The 20,732-nt window shown below is 37.4% G+C and overlaps 1 protein-coding gene across 2 annotated transcripts in view; it reads right to left on the bottom strand.

Moving 5' to 3' along the window:
- Positions 1 to 20,732, bottom strand: part of LOC107666465 (protein SOGA1-like) — a 51,435-nt gene extending 30,703 nt beyond the window's left edge. For both annotated transcript variants that reach the window (XM_016457795.1, XM_016457804.1), the window contains exons 1-3: positions 19,610 to 20,732; positions 17,819 to 18,043; positions 9,934 to 10,092 (exon numbers count right to left, since the gene is read on the bottom strand). In XM_016457795.1, coding sequence (XP_016313281.1) covers positions 9,934 to 10,092; positions 17,819 to 18,043; positions 19,610 to 20,476 — 1,251 coding nt within the window. In that variant the 5' untranslated portion in view covers positions 20,477 to 20,732. The remainder of the gene's footprint in view (positions 1 to 9,933; positions 10,093 to 17,818; positions 18,044 to 19,609) is intronic.

Below are 20,732 nucleotides of genomic sequence, written 5' to 3'. Positions count from 1 at the left end.
CAGAACCGTTTGACATAAAGACCGCGAGTCGCGACCCGAACCGCACTCGCATTAAATCTATTACATCAGGTAAGCAAGATTATTTATTTTATCATGTAACACAATCAATCAAACCAACATTAGGCATTCTAAGTTGGTGCTTTGAAGAAAAACAGACATGCAGCGTAACATGATAATTAACAGAAAAAAAGATGAGAATGCACATCCTTTCTGTAAACAACACAAAACTTTTGCCTAGCGTCTTCTGATCACTCTGCCAGGCTTTTGAACAAATGTGCATAGGCTAAATCACATCATACACACGCTTATAATTCTTTATAAATGAAAAGAACATTCAAATATAAGCCTTTACTGATAAATGCGATTGCCGTTATTATTAAATTTCATTAGTCCCAGTTTTGACTTATGCACGGCTGTTCACAGAAAAGTGAGCAAGACACCACAGTTACAATATCATGATTATGATTAAATAAGAAAAGACATAACCAAATCAGGCTACATTTATTTTCATACTAAATATCTCAACACACATCATTGGATATGACATTAAGCTCAACTTTTAAACTGTAGATTGATTTAGTAAAAAAGGCTTGCCTGCTTTCTTTGGCGTATATTTGTATACTTTTACGATCTAATCAATCTCAGCATGCGTTAATTTTGTGTTGCAATATGTTTGCCTCTCTAAGGTTAAATTATGCCTGCATCTTTCTTTGGCCTATGCTCTGGAAGTGATCTGTTAATTCTGCTAAACCTTAATTAAAACTGAAACTAAACTATATAAAAACTAAATAAAAATGCGTTCACAAAATAAAAACTAAACTACAACTAACAAAAATATGAATGAAACTAATAAGAACTAAACTGAATTTTATAGCAAATTTGAAAACGATATTAAAATAAAACAAATTTAAAAATTCAAAACTATAATAACCTTTATCCCTATCGGCCGATAAATGTAAATTTTTCTGTTATCGTTATCGAACCGATAAGAGAATTTGGCCGATATCTTAAAGCCGATAAATAATGCATTATTTCCTGCAGAGACACTTCAGATGTGCATTGTTCACCATGATGATTTTTAATTGCTTGAAATATTATTGGAATCACTTCGAAAAGGAAAATACAGTGAACGGCAACATTTGCAGGGCAAGTCTGTCATATTATAATGAGATCATTAGCTACTGTAAAATAATGTTATGGAATCTTTATTCGCCCGTGTTTCAGCGCATTGTTATGGGAAGAGCGCATCCAACGGATCTACACCTGCATGACTAGCACAGTTAAGTTCGTTTGTGCATTTACAGCCTTTTGTGCAATTGTACGTTGTAATATTGTTTATTTTATGCAAATAAATCTGATTTATCTCATATAGAATGCGTTTGGTTAAGCTAATAGAGGGCTTCAGTTCGCCTGTGATCATCTTTAGCTCAGCGCACGCAGCTCAAACAGCAGCGCACAACATTAATAACTCTGATTGGGCCTGTCATATATATAACATTATAATGAGAACACTATTATAATAAAACGTTGTGAATTATTTCGGTTTGGTTTCCATGTTTCAGCTCGTCGTTGCGGGAAGAGCGCATCCACAACAGAAGTTACACATTCTGATTAGCACGTAACTTAGTTCGAGTTCACTTGTGCATTTGTGTCTTTTTGTACATATATAATTTGTAATATTATGTTTATGTTGTATTCATATCTGATTAATCTCATATTCATTCAGCTGTTCAGCTTCAGCGCACGCAGCTCGAACAGCAATGCACAACATTAATAACTGTAATTGGAAATGTCATATACATAACATTATAAAGAGAATATTACCGTAATAAAAAAAATTGTGAATTCTTTGGGTTTATTTGCCGTGTTTCAGCAAGTTGTTATGGGAAGAACCAAGAGCACGTCCAGGAGTTAGGCCTACACATCTGACTAGCGCGTAACTTAGTTCGAGTTCACTTCTGCATTTCTTTTTGTGCATATATAATTTATAATATTATGTTTATGTTGTGAAATTATGTTTATGTTGTATAAAGACCTGATTCTCATATAGAATAATTAACCCGCTAACAAAGTGCTTCAGTTTAATGGTGTTCATTCTTCTCTGAACTCTTCAGCTACTATTGTAGTGCTACTATTACTATTGTAGTGCTACTAATAGTGCTGCTATTTGAAATGGTGGTATTAATTTCAGATACTTCATTTTCAAAAGCATTAATATATTATTAATAATAACCACCACTTTTATTTGAATCATATTATTTTCATCAACAATATAGTTTAATTAAAATAATTTCATTATTGTCGGTGTGGAGGTTATTCCGTTTAATTTATCCATGGCACATGATTTATTTATTTTTTTTTACACTTAAGTAATGTTGTCCAGTGACTTGTTTGCATTATTTAAGCATTATTTGATTTATTTGTAAGGCTGCTTTATGTTTGATTTATGTTGAAGTGTTTAATGCCTTTTAATGGTGAGACTTTTTTGGTAATCAGGCTTTTAAAAATTATATAAAAATTTGGATTTAGATTTATCGGCCATCATATCGGTTATCGGCTTTCATATTTAAAGAAATATCGGTTATCGGTATCGGCCTACATTTTCATATCGGTGCATCCCTAATGTAAAGGCCTAAATGTGTAAATCTGGTAGCAGGAGTAAGGACTCGTCTTCTGTATGAACAAACGCTTCTTTTTCACTTTTTAACATCTCACACATTATAAACAATATATATACAAAAATGAATGTATTGTATTGAATGACTTGATTCAATAATATAGACTTTTTATCAATAGCATTGCAAATGAAATTCATTTAACCTCAGTCCTGAGAAACACAAGTGGACAGTAGCTGCATGACCCAATTGAAAGCACTGTAGATTAATACAAGCTCTTTGTGAGAAAAAGCTAGCACTTTCAACTGATTCTAAATCTTATAGCTCCTATTTAAGGTTGTAAAATACCTTTTATTGTAATTTATTCTTATGTTAAGCTGAATTTTCAGCATCATTATTCCAGTCTTCAGTGTCACATGATCCTTCAGAAATCAATCTAATATGCTGATTTGCTGCTTGAAATATTTTTTTTATAATTATCAATGTTGAAAGCAGTTGTGCTGCATAAAAGTTTTGTAGAAACCATCATGATACTTTGATAAAGTTCAAAAGAACAGCATTTATTTGAAAAATACATCTTTTGTAACATTATAAATGTTTTTACTGTCACTTTTGAACAATTGAATGCATTCTTGCTGAATAAAAATATTAAAAAATATATTATTGATACCAAACTTTCCAAAAATATGTCACTAGCATTAAACAATAATAAAAAAAAGAAATCAAATTAAAGTAGACTATTCACACAGATTAGTTAGTATGTACTTGTCTGGACAGTATTTCAAAGCTCGTCACAGCAGGGAACCTGACAGATCTAATCTTGTCCGACATGCTAAACTTCTTTCAAACAGCTGACCTCAGCTGGTTTCCACAGCCACAATCTTAATACATGACATGCTGCTCACCTAATGAAGTTTATGTGGAGATGTATCTAGGAAACAGCTTAATTACACCGCCATTAAAAGCAGAAATAGACCAGCCAGTTGGTGTGTGCATGTGTGTTTTGAGTGTGTGCATGGGTTTTATAAATTACCTACATGCGCTGCAGCATTGTCACTATAAAATCTAATAACCTCTAGCTGCATTATATGTGTTTCTGTATGTGTGTCTATCAGACTTAAAGGGGTCATATGATGCTTTTTTAAAGATCATTATTTTGTGTATTTGGTGTAACAGAATATGTTGACATGCTTTAATGTTCTAAAAACACATTATTTTTCAAATACTGTACATTATTGTAGGTCCTCTATGCCCCGCCTCTCTCAAACGCTTCGTTTTCTACAAAGTCCCTCCTTCCGACAAGCGCAGTCTGCTCTGATTGGCCAGCTGACCCAGTGCATTGTGATTGGCCGAACACCGCAAGCACTCGTCGGAAATGTAACGGCCCTTACCATAATCGCGAGCTTCATCTTTCAAAATAAATGTAAAGACAGAGCCCGAAAGGGGAACAAAGTCGCGTGACAGACACAGTGATGAAGCTGGTATGTGTGCAGTACATAAGCCACGGTTAAGACAGCTGACTCCACTGTGATGTGACCCCCTCTCTCTCTCTCTCTTTCTCTCACACACACACACGTGCACGCGCGCGAAAACTCCACATTTGAACAGTCAATTCAGGGATCTTATCTATGCACAATCAGCTTGTAACACTCCAAAGAGAAAGGAAAACTTGAAATCGCATCATATGACCCCTTTAAGGGTCCAGACATCAATCACACACATTTCCCTTTCTGCGCTTTCTTTGTCTGTCAGTTCTGCATAGTGCTGAGCTCCATAAAAAAGAGCTTGCTGCTACCTCCCTCCCTCCCTCCCAGCATCCTCTTATTGTTTGTTTTGCCTGTGCCATTTGTTCAGTCGTGTAATTCTCAAGTGGAAGCAGTTGGAGATTACAAGCTCTCTGTCTGATGTGTACAAACATGCACACACATACAGAGCTAATAAGTGTTCGTATAACATCAGAGCCTTGGTTAAAGACAGATAATGGCTTTCATTTAAATGTGCAAATCTAAATCCTACTACAGTGACTTTTAATGTCAGATCATGTAAGCACTAATATCACAGACCCGTTTTTTAACCTGATCAACACTTCCACTGGGTTTGGTGATCTGTCATTCAAAAATAGCTCTTATGCATTAAATGGCTCAAAAAATAAAAAGTGGAAGACATGATGAATGACAAATAACAACACCAGTCAATCAGTCTAGTCCTGTATTGTGAACATGAGAAGATGTCATGCACACAGGCATCTGCTCTTGCCTTTAGTTTGCATAAAGGCTGTAGAAGTGTGTATGACAAGCCAGAAAAAAATGTAAAACTAGGTTTAGCTCATTTGTTTAGGAATTACAATACTGTTCAAAAGTTTGGGGTTGGTAAGATTTTGTAATGCATTTATTTAATTAAAAATACAGTAAATTTCAAATAGCTGTTTTCTATTTTAATATATTTTAAAATGTCATTTACTGTATTTTTACAATTATTATTACATTTATATATAATGCTGAATTTTCAGCATCATTGCTCCAGTCTTCAGTGTCACATGATCCTTCAGAAATCATTCTAATATGCTGATTTGCTGCTCAAGAAACATTTCTTATTAATATCAGTGTGTATATGGCTGTAGTTTAACCTATATAGTGCAGTCCAGGCCTGAATGTGTGTGTTCATGAGCTTTGCATGCTTCAGCCTTGCGTGTCTTGTGTAGTATGTTCCTTTTTTCATGCAAACCTTTACTAGAGCATGAAATCACCTGTCACTCCCTGAGGAAAGAACATGTATCTGTATGAGGATGTGTGTCAGATTAAACCAGGGGTTGGTTGCACTTCCTGTAATACAGGAATACAGGTACAATATTAACATTGGTGTTTGCTAAGGCAAACCTCAATATTACTCTTCATGCTCATAATCATTCAGTAGAAATTTGGACAAACTCCTAACTCCAAGTAGTAAACTCTGTGCTAAGAACATGAATGATACCCCTTGTGAAAAAGAAGTGCGTTTAGTTGTATTAATTGTGATTTGAAGCTTTACTTTAAAGTTCAACTTACTGCATTTAAATAAATTTAATCTATAATGTATTTTCATTTTATAGCAGTTAACATGCAATTATGTGTCCAAAAACATTACAGTCAGTTCACACTTAAGTATATTATATTAAAATATATTATTTATGTAATAAGTACTATGTAAAAGTATGCTTAAGTGTGCTTTTTCACAAAGGACTTCTTGGTTTTTGAGAAAATAAACCTATCCAGGTCACACATGTGTGAGTGTATATGTGTGTGATTCTCACTTGCTTTTATTCTCTATTTTTCCCATCATGTTCCAAACCAGTACAAAACCTCGAATGCCATGTGCTTTGATGCTGCTGTACAGGTCAGACCGTACAATACAGAGAAACACAGCAAACACAGCTGCCAAGCCTTCCCAGCCTCAAGACCTCACAAACCAGCAGCTATTGTGCCTGCCTTTGTGTTATTTAGAGCAATGTAAATATCGGATACAATGAAAACTGGATATTGTAAATATTTTTTTATCTTCACTGATCTCAAAAATATCTCAGAGTCTGAGAACACTCGCTTTATTATGACTGTGTGCATTGTGCGTTCATCAATCTAATTCACTGAATAGTATTATAATAGACAGAATAGGGCAATTTGAAATACAACACTATAACCACACAAACAAGAACTACAAAGTATCACGGTACAGGACGTTCTACCAGGGTTATTGGACCATTTATGTACCATTAGTATCTTTAAGGTACTCTTAGAGTACCATGTAAAGACCATTGTACATGAATATATTGCTCATTCAGTACCTTCCAACACCATCACTGTACCATGGTAAAGCCACTGTAAGGGAAAAGTAAATCAATTTGTCTTGAAATGACAAGGTGCATCTATCTGGAAATGGTTTCTTATAAAATCTCATAGCACTGTGCTTACTGACCTATGACTGTTCTCGTAATCGTCAAATAGTCTGTGAGTCAGCGGGTCAGCATTTCATTACTCTAGTTCTGCAAAAACAGAGTTACATGACCATCTGCTGAATCCCACATCATCTCTCAAACTTTCAGGGAGTTTTTGGAGATCTCTGAATATTCCCAAGCTTTTCACGACAAGGCAAGCGAGGGTTTTAAAGTTTAAATAGCCCTGACACACGACTCCGTTGAATGTCTGTCTCAAAGATAGCGTTTTCTACATCTAGTGTTTGTTTCCGTCAGAGCACACATGCACATTGAATGCACATTGAGTTAATGAAGCCTGCTTCAGTGACCCTGCACTTCCTTTCTTTCTCAGGGTTTCCCCTTCAGAACAAAACAAAGATAGCAGCTTCCTGAAGAATATAAATAAAGATTCCGTCAGGACTGTTTCCTCTAGCACACTCTAGAAACGCTCTGGATCAACAAATAAGCTGTATATGGATAATCCCATTAATATGTGAGACACATTGGGCTCTGAATGATACATGAACACATGAGCTATGAGTATGAATGCATATCTGGAGAAAGAAACAGCAGTAATAAGGTTGTGCTCTTATCCTAACCTTTTACTGTACTGAAGCCCATTAAACACCCGTAAAACAGCCCCTATAAAACAGCCCCTCCACATAGCGACCACCATCAGAAGGCCATAAACACACACAAACACACCCTCTTACACTCCCAGCAGCAGTAGACATGTGAACCTAATCACCCTTGAGACTTCACGCCAGCTGTAGTACCGATCGATACTGGTTGTGTGTTAAACGAAGTATTGAGAGAGAGTTTGAGAAAGAGGGATGGAGTATAACGAGATTGAAAAGCATTTGTAGGACTGGAAAAAATAGGACTTTTGGGGTGGAGTTTTATCTAGATTTAAAAAAGCCTACATCAGCAAGCTTTCATTTTGAGTGTTTATTTTTCTGTAACACAAAACACCCTAAAAAAAAAATAAATAAAAAAATATTTAAAAAAAAAACAAATAAAATAAACAAATGTGATGTTTCACACAAGGGATTCTGGGAATGTACTGTTTTTTTTTTACCATAATTCTTACTGGTAAAAAATACAAATTTGAGAGTATTTTACAGTAAAATTACATATTATGCGATATGTATGATAACTTACAGTTAACCAAGTAGAGAAGTTTTAACTGTATCTTTTTAGGTTTTTTTTTACAGTGTGCCATTGTTGCAGAAATATACTAATTTGGAGACTGTGAAAACATTTGTACGCCTAAATGGTGCTGAACTGCTGATCCATGTTTGCAGTGATAGAACAGATGAAATATGTCTATAGAAGTCAAAAATAATGTACAGGCAATCCTTATCAGGAACTTGATGTAAGTTTATTAAAGGGTCCTATTATGCTCTTTTACAAAGTCTTGATTTTGTTAGTCCAAACGAGTCGTTCGTTGTAGTTTTTGAAAAGTGATTTCTGTTAAATAAAATATCTCCTTTTGAAGTGGACTTTGAGCTTTGTAACTTTGCAGATCTTTTTTTATGCTCAAACAGCAACATTACAGACTAAATAAAGTTGAAAAAGTGAAAAAGGACCCCTTTAAAGAAATTAGCAATAATTAATAAATAAGTTTTAATTATTTTATACAGAAAAACATAAAACTAGCACGGCTACATGGAAAATCTGTCAATTACAAATACAGTTGAGCTGTCATTATACAAAAATATTTCACTGCAGAATGCCATTATTAACCCATCAGAATCGATTTTTTTGGTCTAATAAATGTTATACATCTCTTTCATCCTGTACTTTGTTAACTTGTATGTGTATGTCAAAGTGAGATATCGTGTTCAATAATCAGATCATCAGATCAGATCATCTTGCTTTTAATGTAATGATCCATTGTTTCTTCCCATTTGAGTCATCTGTTGTCTGAAAGGCTCTACTGGCCCTTTTCTGGAAGTTCAGTTGAGGATGAACTTTCGCTGTGTACCATAAGTACCCACTAGGCCAAGAATTCAGTCCTCAACAACAGATAGCGGCACGCATCCTGCCCTGGGCTTTCAGCCAATAAGAACGTAGAGCAAACCTGTGAGCCGACCCATAGCAGAGCAGCCGAGCGAATCAGAGCGCTGGCATTGACTATCACAGCGGTATACAACACCCCGTAAAATGATTCTCAAAGAAAAGAGTGGACCAACCAATAATAACCATTGCTTCATACAATAATGCATTCATCACTTTCAATCATGCAGCAGACATTGCTAATAGAGCACAGACCACCCTGCCAATGATCCAGTACTCACAAGACAAAGAAACATTTATTACCGAAAGAATGCAGGCCAAAATAGAGAATTAGCCAAACACAAGTAGTATGCTTTATGTTCCTCCTCGTTAAACTGTCAGTAAAGAAAATCTAATGCTAAATTCATGTGCTCCCCGTCCACCCTCAAAACCACCCACCCGAGCTGACATTTACACAGAGAGAGTCAACAGATCGGTCCGAGCGAAGGGCTCTCAGCTCCTGCTGTAACACACATAGAGCTTTGACTACAGCAAAGCTCTGCACCTCAAGTTAAACGAAAGTGTCAACATTAAGAGTTCTGCCCCAAGCCAAATTAAGTACAATTAATGATCCCATTTTTCCCCAATTAGCAACTTCTTACAGAACTCGCACTAATTTCCCTCACTGCAGCTAAAATCGCCAAAAACGAACAATTTCAAATCCAAATGGCCTACATCTGTGGTCAGAGACATGTGACTTAAATTCTATATTAATCAATACAGGCTTACGCACTATATTACTTGGCAGAAGAATGGCTTATTTAGGTTATTATTATTAGTGTTGAATTCTAAGGCAAGCAACATTATTTTTATTAGGAATAATACCTCAAACCCTGCGATTTGTCACCAAACAGTTTTTTGCCCAGTGAAACAAGCTAGAAAATCCCCCAGAATCCCATAGACCTACAATGAAGGAAGGACCTGAGTCATATTTAGGGACCACAACATCATAGAGATTTAGAGGTGGGATCTTTTCACTTAGGCCAGTAAATAACCACCTAGCAACCACCCAGAACACCTTAGCAACCACACAGCATTGCCTAATAGCACATAGCAATGCTTTAACAACCACTCAGATTCACTTTATCAACCACATATCAATTCTCTGGTAGCACCCAGACCACCCGAGCAGTATCTTTTCTTCAGTTTCATAATGCATAACAACACAACACTATGGTAAAATTCACAGCCACTCATCGCATTTCCAACAAATTTGATATGTTTCATACTTAGAGTATCTACAGCTCATTTTAAAGCCCACTTGGTATCTACTCAACATCCTGAAAGTTTCTAAAATGATCAGTTATCTCTCACCTCTCTGGCCTTCTCCATCTCCGCTTGCAGGACCTGCTTGGCCACCTCCAGATCCTGTAGTTTCACCCTCAGCTCCTCGTTCTCCTGCTCCAGACGAGATCTCTTCTTCTCCACAGCATCCAGCTCATTGTGCAGACGGATGGACACGTCTTTTGACACCTAAAACCATGACAACAGTTTTTATGAGGGGAGCATTAAAAATATTATTTGAAAAAAGGTATTCTGTGAGCTGCCTACAAAGACAAGCTTAGTGAAAAATAATACAAGATGGTGAACAAGGCAAGAGAAAAATATATATGTATTTTAATATTACAGAAATGGTAATAAACATAATTAATTCAATGCTGATAAATACAGAAAAAATGTTCACTGTACTGTTAAATACTGGTTAAAAATATTGCACGCTGTAGTAATTAATCCTATCATAAAATGCTTCCTCTTTTTACTTTTAGCTTTGCTAGTAAAAAGTACTGAAGATGGTTGGTTCATAAGTCTATGATTCATGTATCCCTGAAGGTAGAGGAAAGCTCATTAAAAGTGGTTGATCATAAAGCTGCAGTAACTTCTTAAGGAGGCAATTATCTGTGTTGGGCAAACAAAGACAGAGAATCCAAACCCATCTCTACTCTACCACATACACGCTCACTGGTGTTTGGAGCATTTTAGCAACACAAGACCATTTTTCATTACTGACAATGTTGGTATGTTTCTATAGGGCACATACAGTATAAAGGAAGGATGTAGGTTTGTGTGAGAGGAATGAGGAAAGAGAGGGCAGCAGTCACTGAATGGGGTAAATGGGGATCGTGAAGGGCTAGGAGGAGAAACACAGTCCCTGTTTGTGAGCGAGCGTTTTCTCCTCTCTGCGTGTCTGAACCACAGCCAAGGCGCAGCTGGGTACCCACAATGCTCCTCTGTACCAACACCATGCTCTAATTCATATCAGATCCCTCCATTTCTCATTCTTTCCTTTTCTTTATCTCACCAACAGCCTCTCTGCCTTGTTTCATCGATCTTTTCTTCAATTTCTCTTTGTCAGGAGCTATAAACACCTTTGTTTATCTGTCAATGTTGTGGAAGAAACTAGCTAAAAGCAGCAAAACTACTAAACCACATTTTCAGTAGTTACAGTAGTTGTTTTCAAATCAGCTTAACAACACTTCCAGTACAAGCTATTTTCCCCAAAATGTTGTGCTGTGGTATGATAAAATGGTGTTTGCTATTTTGATGTTGCAGTATATTGGACATGCAATATTAGGCACATTCAAAACATTTTTACAGTAAAAAAACAATTCTGTGCATATATGGTACACTACATTATCTTACAATGTATGGTGAAAATGGTGAAAATTATATTTAGAATATAAAGGCTACTAGTACTAGAACTAGTACTAAGTACTATACTGTATATAATATTATTAACCCCTTAACTGTCACCCCCCCATTTTTTAAAATAGGCATGAAAGTGCACTATCCAAACTTAAATTGTTGTCATTTATGAACACTTTGGAATACAGACCTAAGGTTGGTCTCTTTTTAAAGAAGACAATCAGCAGATTATGGCAAAAGTGGAATAAAAAAAAAAAAAAATTAAAGTATCAAAAAGTTATAGAAGTTTAAATGTATTGTCAAGAAAATACACTGTACTAATTTTATTATATTTTATATATAATAAATATTTTACATAACAGGTTTTACTCTAAAATTGCTATAAAATTTAAGCTTTCTGTCTAAATATGTTATGTTCCAAATTTGAAGTTGATCTGAAAAAAAAATGTAGGTTTCTGTGAGATTTTATTTAGGCTGTTATACCACAAACAGCCACCGGGTGCCATCCAAACGCCATTGAATTTTTTTAATGCATTTTTCTGTAACATGTTGAAATTTCTCTGCCAATATTGCTTCTATCACAAAATAAAATGGAATCCTGAGACTCAGACCTTTCCAATTATATGTTTTTTGTCAATATTATAAAAAGTTTTGATTGTAAAAGACCGTAATACATTTTGTAATAGGACACTTGACACCGCCCACTAAGGGGGAGGAGATCGCCAAAACATTTTAAAGTACCATTTCCATGGTAATGCAATGTTCGAATTCAAAATGGTTTTCAGAGGATGAATCTTGGGCTTCTTAGCTTTCAAACGATATATAATTTATGATTACTAAAACATGTGATAGAGAAAAAGGACAACAACAAAAAAAGAGCGCCAAGCGTCCCACAGGTGGGACGGTGACAGTTAAAACTACCGTTTTATAAGTAAAAATATTAACTATTTATTGACATATTGACTATTTACTGATAAACAATAATAGGATATTCCCAGGAGTCTATGTGTGACCCATATCATTTATTTGCTTCCTATTTTTGTTATTAATTATGCAATTTTGTATTTTAGTTTTAGTTCATGTTTATTGCATTATAAGTGTCATGTAAGTTACTCTGATGGTGTTTTGTCACAGTTCCTAAAAAAACCTTTTTAATGAACTGTAAACATTTTTAAATATCTATATGCTGTTTATTTATTAAAATATCAAAGACATATTCAGGTATTAACTGTAAAATATACAGTTATCAAAACACCATCATTAAAGCCTGAAACATTTTTATTTACTCTGTTTTTTACAATAAAGTTCCAGCAACCACAGCTTTTAGTTTTTTAATGTAACTACAAGAGTTTTTATATAGTATGAGTCTTTCATGATATAGTATAAAATGTGTTTCTAAACCACAGGCCCGGGGTTTTATGGTAAGTGTGTGTCTGTATTGTCACACAAAAGCTTATCAGAGCTCCATAAGTGTCTGTTGGTCCCAGATTATTTGCATTCACTCCTCCCTCCATTCTCTCTGGACGCCACCCACCTGCCTTAGTCTGACAATAATGTCACGGCCTGTTGTCATTTTTACATGCAAAAGGAGATAGACACCTCTAGATCCACAGGGAAAGGGGTAGTGAAGCACTGCAATGTTATTCGTGAGTGTGTATGTGTTTAGGTGCTTTGTTGTCCGCCCCTCACACCACAGCCTGATGTGGAAAAAGCTGCCATATCTGAGCAAACGCAGAAATCAAAGGAGTGTAATGACCCATCAAAGACCAATAAGCTCATTTGCATATGGCCATGACTATTTATCAGCAAAACTTGGTCACAAATGTAAATGGCTCTGTGGAATTTGTTTGTCTTTGGGTTTGATTATGTGTGTGTGTCACTCCTCTCTGATCCTGCTTTTCAGGATTGCTCCGCCTCTCTGCTGTGCAAACGGTCATTTTAAATGACTTCCCTCCAGATCTGTATCTGGTTGCATCTGCGGGACAGCAGCCCGGGCACATTCACACTATAAACTCAACCTTACCCTGCTTAGAAAAAAAAACAAGCTGCCCTTTGTTTAACCTCTAAGCACACATGCAGCTCAGATGAGCCATATGAAGACAGTCCAAGGGAACCAGATACTGTTGTGTTGAAAGAAACCCATTAACACAGTTTCACTACATTTTTAAATGGACTGACACTTTAAATGCAGCTTCCAGCCATATATCACTCGAGTGCATTTTACAAATCCTGCCTTTGCAGCTCACACGCGAGTAATAGAGTCAACATAAAATGGCATTTGCAAACCCTTTTACTTACATAATGTGATGCATTTCTGAGTGAAACGGGATATTCAGTGAGATAAAATGTAGGGCAAGTAAATGGAGACTTTAGCCTAAGTCTCCTGCTTCTCAATTTTTTATTCTAGAAAAGAGACCCTAGTTATCTCAAATGTGCCACCTCTAGAATTTCATCTCAGCTTAGGATCTGGTTTTTAAAGCAGGGCTTTGTCTTGCTCCGTAGCTGTTTGACGTGTGAATGCAGCACATGGCTGATTATGCATGTGCACTCCTCACATAGATGATAATGCGACTCGAGTCACTCGACCACGAGTGGACCAAGCCAGCTAAACAATGAGGAGGTATTCATTACTATGTGTCTCTTTCTCTCTCCTCTTATCTCCAGGATGCTGCTGCTAAGCTGATATCTGAACAGGCGAGGGCCAAAATGACCAAACCGTATTTTCCTTGCTTATCATCATCTGTCACCCTCACTTCCTCTTTATTATTCTCATTTTGACCAGAGAATTATTTTTTCTGCTCAGGGATTGCTTTTACAGCTCAGGAGACTCAATGCAGGTCTCATTATAAAGTATACTTGAGTTGTTCAATTTTGTGCATATGCTAGATTATACATACAGTGCATGTGGCATAAATTTCATCATCAGCACAGTAAGTTTTTAACCGTGTGTTCTCTGTACGGTCATCTTGCATATGCACTTTGGCGCTAATCGAGTGCTGCAGCAATGATGTATTTTTGTGGGTTTTACAAAAACCCTATAGGATTGCCATTGGATTATTGCTGAAAATAAGCTCAAAGGGTTACGATATTTAAACTTTTTGATCATCGTGATAATCTTCACAAATGAGCACAACTTATACGAATTCTGAAGCCTTAATACAATCACCAGAAATAAAAAGCTAAACAAAGGTTTGAAACAAACCACACCATGGTCACATGACGTCAACGTCACCATCACTCTTATCTTAGCAAATCTGAGCATAGTTTGAGACATTGTTGAGATCTGTTATGAAACTCTTTCAGAAGAACATTTTGAGAAGCAGGAGACTTCAATATCTGCATCCTCCTTTAGGAGTGGGATAGCAAAAACTGACATTTTCATGGCATTCCATTTTAGCTATCTACCAACAAGCAAAAACAGGCACTAGATTATAATACGAGTGATTCAGTTTTGACGCACTAGTTTATCAGAACTTCCTGATTTTTGCTTCCTACATCTGTAATCATTCTCTCTGTTTCTCAGCTGTTGTTTTGCATGAGCACATGGCTGGAGAAGCTCAGATGGATAACTCCAAACCCAGTTTCATAAGCCACAGCAGCTGATGAGAAGGTGTGGAGCTGTTTTCCGTCCTTCCCCTGACAGATCTGGGAGACGTTGCTCTCACTGGATGAGAAATGAGGCCAGTGCTTCAGAGAGCAGGAAATGGTGCAGGGACATTCTTACAAACATTCAGATCCTCCATCAACCCTTTTCATCCCCACCCCCTCCTGACCATGACATCATCCCCTCCCCCTTCATCCCGAGAGACCAGAGAGAGATGGGAAGAAGTCAAACTCGTATAGAGTCCAGGGAGGAAAATATTTGTTTTGCACAGCCTCTTGGTCAGAATATCACTGACCTCTGAATGGGGTTCATTCATAAGGAAAGTACCGAACAATAACTGATACGTGGATCATGTGCTTTAACTTCTGAGCCCCAAAAAGTTCACAGAAATCAAGGGTTTTACTTAACATAAAACATTATGGCCATATTGACTGATCAGCAGATATTCTGTCATTTTGAGGTAATGAATTAGAATTTTCAGAATTCAAAACAAATGTTTCATTTGTCATCATTAATTTGTATCATTTTAAATTTATGTTAATTACATGGCTCTCTTGAATGCTTGATTGCAGTTGGTTATTTGCATCATTCTGGGGCAATACATTTCCTAAAGATCTCCCCCAGATCTTTCTTTTCACATAATATAATATGTTCAACTCGTATTAGCATTTCAGATAATAAGCAGTCAGCTGGTCATTATTGCAAAAAAAAAAAAAGGGTGATCACAGTCCTTTCGGTTAGTTCTAGGCTACCTGTATATAAAATGTCTGCTACAAAATCCTAGCAACAAGACAAATTTTGAAACAATTTTCTGAGATAATTTTCACTATAATTGATAACATTCGCAAGATGGCAGCATTTGTGTTTGTATAAAACAAGGGAGAGTGTCTGTGGTATGAAACGAAAGACATAAAAGTCAGATGAGCGGTTTGCTAAACAGCATTGCCATGGACGACAGTGAATATTGAAAAGACATTGACCTCTAATCTTACCTTAACACTGTAGCATGTGTTACACAACCAAACAGAGGAGCATCTGGCTAAATATATGCACTAACAACTAATTGTAGTAGAAATATAATTATATTACAAGTTGATATAAAAACGGCCTTTTGTGCAATTTAAATATGGCTTTTTTATTCTTTATTTAGTTTTTATCAGACTGTTGATTATCAAATTAACTTAATTAATTAATTGATTATTAAATAACGTTTTTTCAGCTAATTGAAAATTTTGGTGCATCACTATTTCAGGACTGGTGCATCACTACTTCAAGTACTGATTGTTGCACTAGTTATCTTCATAACCCTGTAAGGCTTCAAGAAAATCTGACTTAGCACTTAGATCTGCACAATGCTTTGATGCTGTGCTAAGCTGAATGTAAAGAAACAATGTCCTTCCTCCTTAAAGCCTAGTGTGCCTGTCATAGCGATAGCAATGGAGTATTTCAACCAGTTGAATGCACAAGCGCTGTGAAGATCAGTGTAATCTGACCTGGCTGTGCCGGTAGTGTGGAGAGACAATTGACCCTGTGTTAGAAGACTCCTGTCAGCAGTTAAAGAATTCAGCTGAGGCTGAGATGTTTTTTTTTTTTTCCTGCAGACACCATCCCCCTCCTGTGTTTCACGCCACATCGATTGTGTGCTGCAGCCTCTGATCCTTACCTGCTGTGTCCTGAGTAGTAAAACTTAAGTATGTGACAGTGTAAAACTTGTTAAAGACCAACACATTCAGTCTCAGTAGCACAAAGAGCCGCAGCATTTGCTTGGCAGAGGAACTCACTCTCCGTCCTTTTCCTCCCTCTGTTACTGTATACAAATCAGCCATGTAAAAGAGGAATACAGACAGCGAGGCAGTGCTGACAGGAATGACATCATGGTTACTTCTCTTCTCACTGACAGACCAGAGAAAGGAAGTATTGTGTCTTCCTCAGCCATGTGAGACAGTTGCCTGTGTGGTGCATAACATGCTGTCTAAAGCATGATCTTACAGTCTACAGACGCAGACGTTTACATCACTGGATATTTCATGAGATTAACTCCATTCAGAGAGTCCCTCTAAATGAAGGGACCCTCTGACCCTCTGAAAATAAGTACATTTTAGCATACTTTCAAAAGAGTAATTATTACGGAAATAATATATTTTAAAAGAATATACTTGGTTACGGATTGAATGTACTGTGTTCAGACACTTAACTGCATGTTATTTACAATTACATTCAAATGTATTATAGTTGACATTTATATTACTGTAAATGCAATTAGTTGAATTTAAGAGTGTTTTTGACCCACTCTATATGTAATTTCATAATTATTCTGTTGTCTTTGAAATATGGTTAAAGTGTGTTGCTGCATATACTGACAAGCAATTATGGTAAACTAAAATATACTTTTATGTCATTTCATGTATTTAAATATATTTGTAAATACACATTTGCATTTTGCAATGAAGTTGCAATTTAGTGCATTTAAAATATATTAACTTCAACTGTAATATCTAATAACACACTACATTTAAAAGGACAATCGGGTATTTTACACGTGATCTACTATGTTAGCCAAAACATCAAAATAAGTGTACTTCTTTAAAGCATGACAAAAGTTTATTAAAACAATGATTTAAAATGTACTCTAAAGTAAAATCTTGAGATTATTACAAAGTGCACTTTTAAGTGTTTTAAGAAACAACCATGAAAGTGTACTTTCCTTAAGTACACTTAAATGGCCTTTTATTTCATTAAAATTATATTATCTGCAAACACCGTTTCTTAAAAATATACTTTTAAGATTTAAAGTACACATTTAATACAATTAAGCACACTTCATTTTCACAAAGTGTAGTTTGAGTCAAACTCAACTGAGCAAGCAATCACTTGCAGCTAACAGAATATGTTTGGTGGCTTAACACCTTCACTCCAACTGAATGACTAAATCGCACAGTAACTCGCTCTAACCTTGACGTCTTGCTCCAGTGTTCGGATAAGCTCCCCGTCCACTTGTCCGGTCTGGGCCACTCGGATGCTGCGTCTCTCTGCCTTCTTGAGGCGGTACTGCAGGATGCGGCAGGTCTTGTTGGCTTGATCCAGCTGCTGTCTGAGCTCCTGGAGCTGATAAACATCCTCCTCCATGTACATGTCCCTCATCTCTAGCATCTCAGAGCGAAGCTCCTCCATCTCATCCTGACATTCAAATACACACAATCCATCCTTTTAGAAATGAATAGCAAGGTTTTTCAAACAACTTCTTGGACATTTTAGTTACACCTAGACCATGGCATGATCGATCCAGGGCTGCCACTGGTGCCACCTAAAAAAAAAATGCACAAGATGCTCCTGACCCAGGATCAAGAGCAGCGTGAAAAGCCATCTGAGATGCTACCAATATCTGCATCAAATGCATTATGCAGCATTATGATTTTCCTCGAGACCGTTTTACTACAGAGTTTACATAATAGCGCCCTGTTTTGTAAGAAAGCAGTTTTGCTCTAAACCCAAATAAACTATTTATACCTCAAACGGGTAAAAAATGCATGCCGCTTTCAGAGGCTGATAAGATGCAGTGGGCCACCGCGTGCTGTCACACATTTCCAGTGAATATAGGTCAACTATTGCAGCGCGCGGAAAAACAATGGAGTGAAAAGTGGGCGCGGGCGCAGCGGACTGACTGACTGCTGCAGCATCTGTACAAACAGCTGCATTAGTCAAGCAACGCGCGGCAAGAGCAACTAGCCACTAGCCTTTTTAACGTTTTTATATTAGGCATGACAAATGAACTAGATTTTGTCCCGTCATGGTCTTGTGGTAGTTTATGAAAACCGAGATTACAAAAGAATCACTGTTTATCTCTTACATATGACTCATAATAATTCTGGAGAAATTACAAACAAACCCATATGATAGTAAACAAGGATCTTAAATATATACCTTGCAACATGAATGAATGCAGTGTTTCCAGTTTCAGGAACATAGACATTTCATTTAGATAATGATACATGGCACAAATACAGTATTTACTGGTTACCCTGCAAAAATGTACTATTGCCACTGGTTTCCACCAGAAAATTATAGTTACAGTTATTTTGACTAATTACATGGTAAAACATATTTTCATCATCATAAAACGTCTTGTTTCCATCTCACAACAAATTCTGTCATTTCTACTTGGTGTTATGAGGTTCTTAGCTTAATTTTCCTGATTCCATAATTAATTTCTAAGTGGGCTAAAGTGTAATTAATGTACCACTTTAATTTTTGAAATGCAAGAATCTAGCATTTTCATTTTGAGTGGGTTTCATTTTATAGTGTAGCCTAATAATAATCATAAGCATAAAAAAGATTCTGAAAGCCTCTTATACTAATATTGCATTACAGTTTTACTGTTGCAACTCTAACTGTACACCTTGGAAAAAATGTAAAAGTTCTTTAAAGGCTCAGCAAAGAACCTCCCTTTTCATCAAGTGCCATTTTGTTTATGTATGGTAAGGTTCTTTGGCTGGCTATTTGGAGGATTTCGTGTAGCATTATATATTCTTGAGATCAGTAGGTTCTTGGCTGTTTAAAGCACCAACAGCTAGATGGTTTCTGAAGAACTAGACAATAACATCAAGTTGAGCCTTAACCTGAATGTAGCAACTAAGATATTTTGGTGGAAACTGTGGTTGCCATTGTGCTATACAGCAAAGGCACTGCTTTGATTTTACAATAATAGTAATATAATGATATATATATATAACATCATTATGTTACCTTTAAATAATCATTCTCCGACCTGAGTTCCTCTATTTCCCTGATTAATTCCTCATGCATCCCGGCCATTAATTCCTCAGTCAGGTCCGAAAACGCCAAGGACGTGCTGGCGGGCATCCTGCTGTCGAACGAGGTGAGCGAGCGCTCGTCGCCGGGAGAGACGCTCCCCTCTGCGGTCTCCATTCCCAGCGAGAGCCGGTCTTTCTCCAGGCTGGTCTTGGTTTGACCACTCTTGTCCAACAGTCCATGTTCCGCTGCCGCTTTCTCGCCGTCGATCCCCCCGCGGCTGCTGGTCTCGATGTCGCTGCTGAGCGCATCTGTGGAGACTTTATTCTCCTCGGAGGCGCAGTCGGAGAGCTCGGAGCTGCTGTCGGTGGGTGAGAGTTTCCCCGGAGCGCAGCCGGAGTCCTTGCTTAAATCATCCAATCCGATGCTGGCGTCCGAAGCTTTTCTCCGGCCGCTTTTATTAGACTTCACGCTGCTCTTCTGAGCACCGGGCGCGGACAGCGCGGGTTTGCCGGTTGGTTTACTCTTCTCTGTTTTTGTCTCCTTCCCGGTTACCGGGCTCCGTCTGGACACGCGGCCGCCTAAATATATGGCCCCTGGTTTAACGCTCAGCGTCGGAGTGCCGATACCGCCGCGAATTTTAGTGAGGGACCACCCGGGCACATCCTTGGGTCTTGCTGGAGACGGTGCCCGGGGTATTTTCTTTTTCTCGGTAACTTGTAGCGGCTGGGCAGGCTGCTGTTGTGACGGCTGCGGCTGCTCTTGTTCGCCGGTGCTGCTCTCCATTTTCTGCTTTTGCCTCTTCTCCTTCGACGAGACGAAATGCGTCGGGGAACCGGTGTCAACCTTTGTCTTGGTCATTCATTCCGTTTACAAGACCCGAATATAGCTGAAATGTACCTCCTCTCCCCAAACACAGAAGTTGAACTAGAAAACACTTCACACCAGATCAGCCGACATCAAAACCGTTGGAAATCCAAAAGAAAATGCGATTGCTTGGATTGAGATGCTTCTATTTTCTTTTATTTACCACGTCTGCAAGATATTCCCCCGTGCGAGTCCTCAGTTTTGAAATGCGGCAGCTGCTCTGCTGAGTGTCGGCTGGAGGGTTAGTTGG

The sequence above is a fragment of the Sinocyclocheilus anshuiensis genome, unplaced genomic scaffold (genome assembly GCF_001515605.1).
Source record: "Sinocyclocheilus anshuiensis isolate Anshui unplaced genomic scaffold, SAMN03320099.WGS_v1.1 scaffold201, whole genome shotgun sequence".
Lineage (NCBI taxonomy): Eukaryota > Metazoa > Chordata > Actinopteri > Cypriniformes > Cyprinidae > Sinocyclocheilus > Sinocyclocheilus anshuiensis.
Note: the sequence above shows the minus strand (reverse complement) of the source record. Positions and strands in the feature narration are given on the sequence as shown.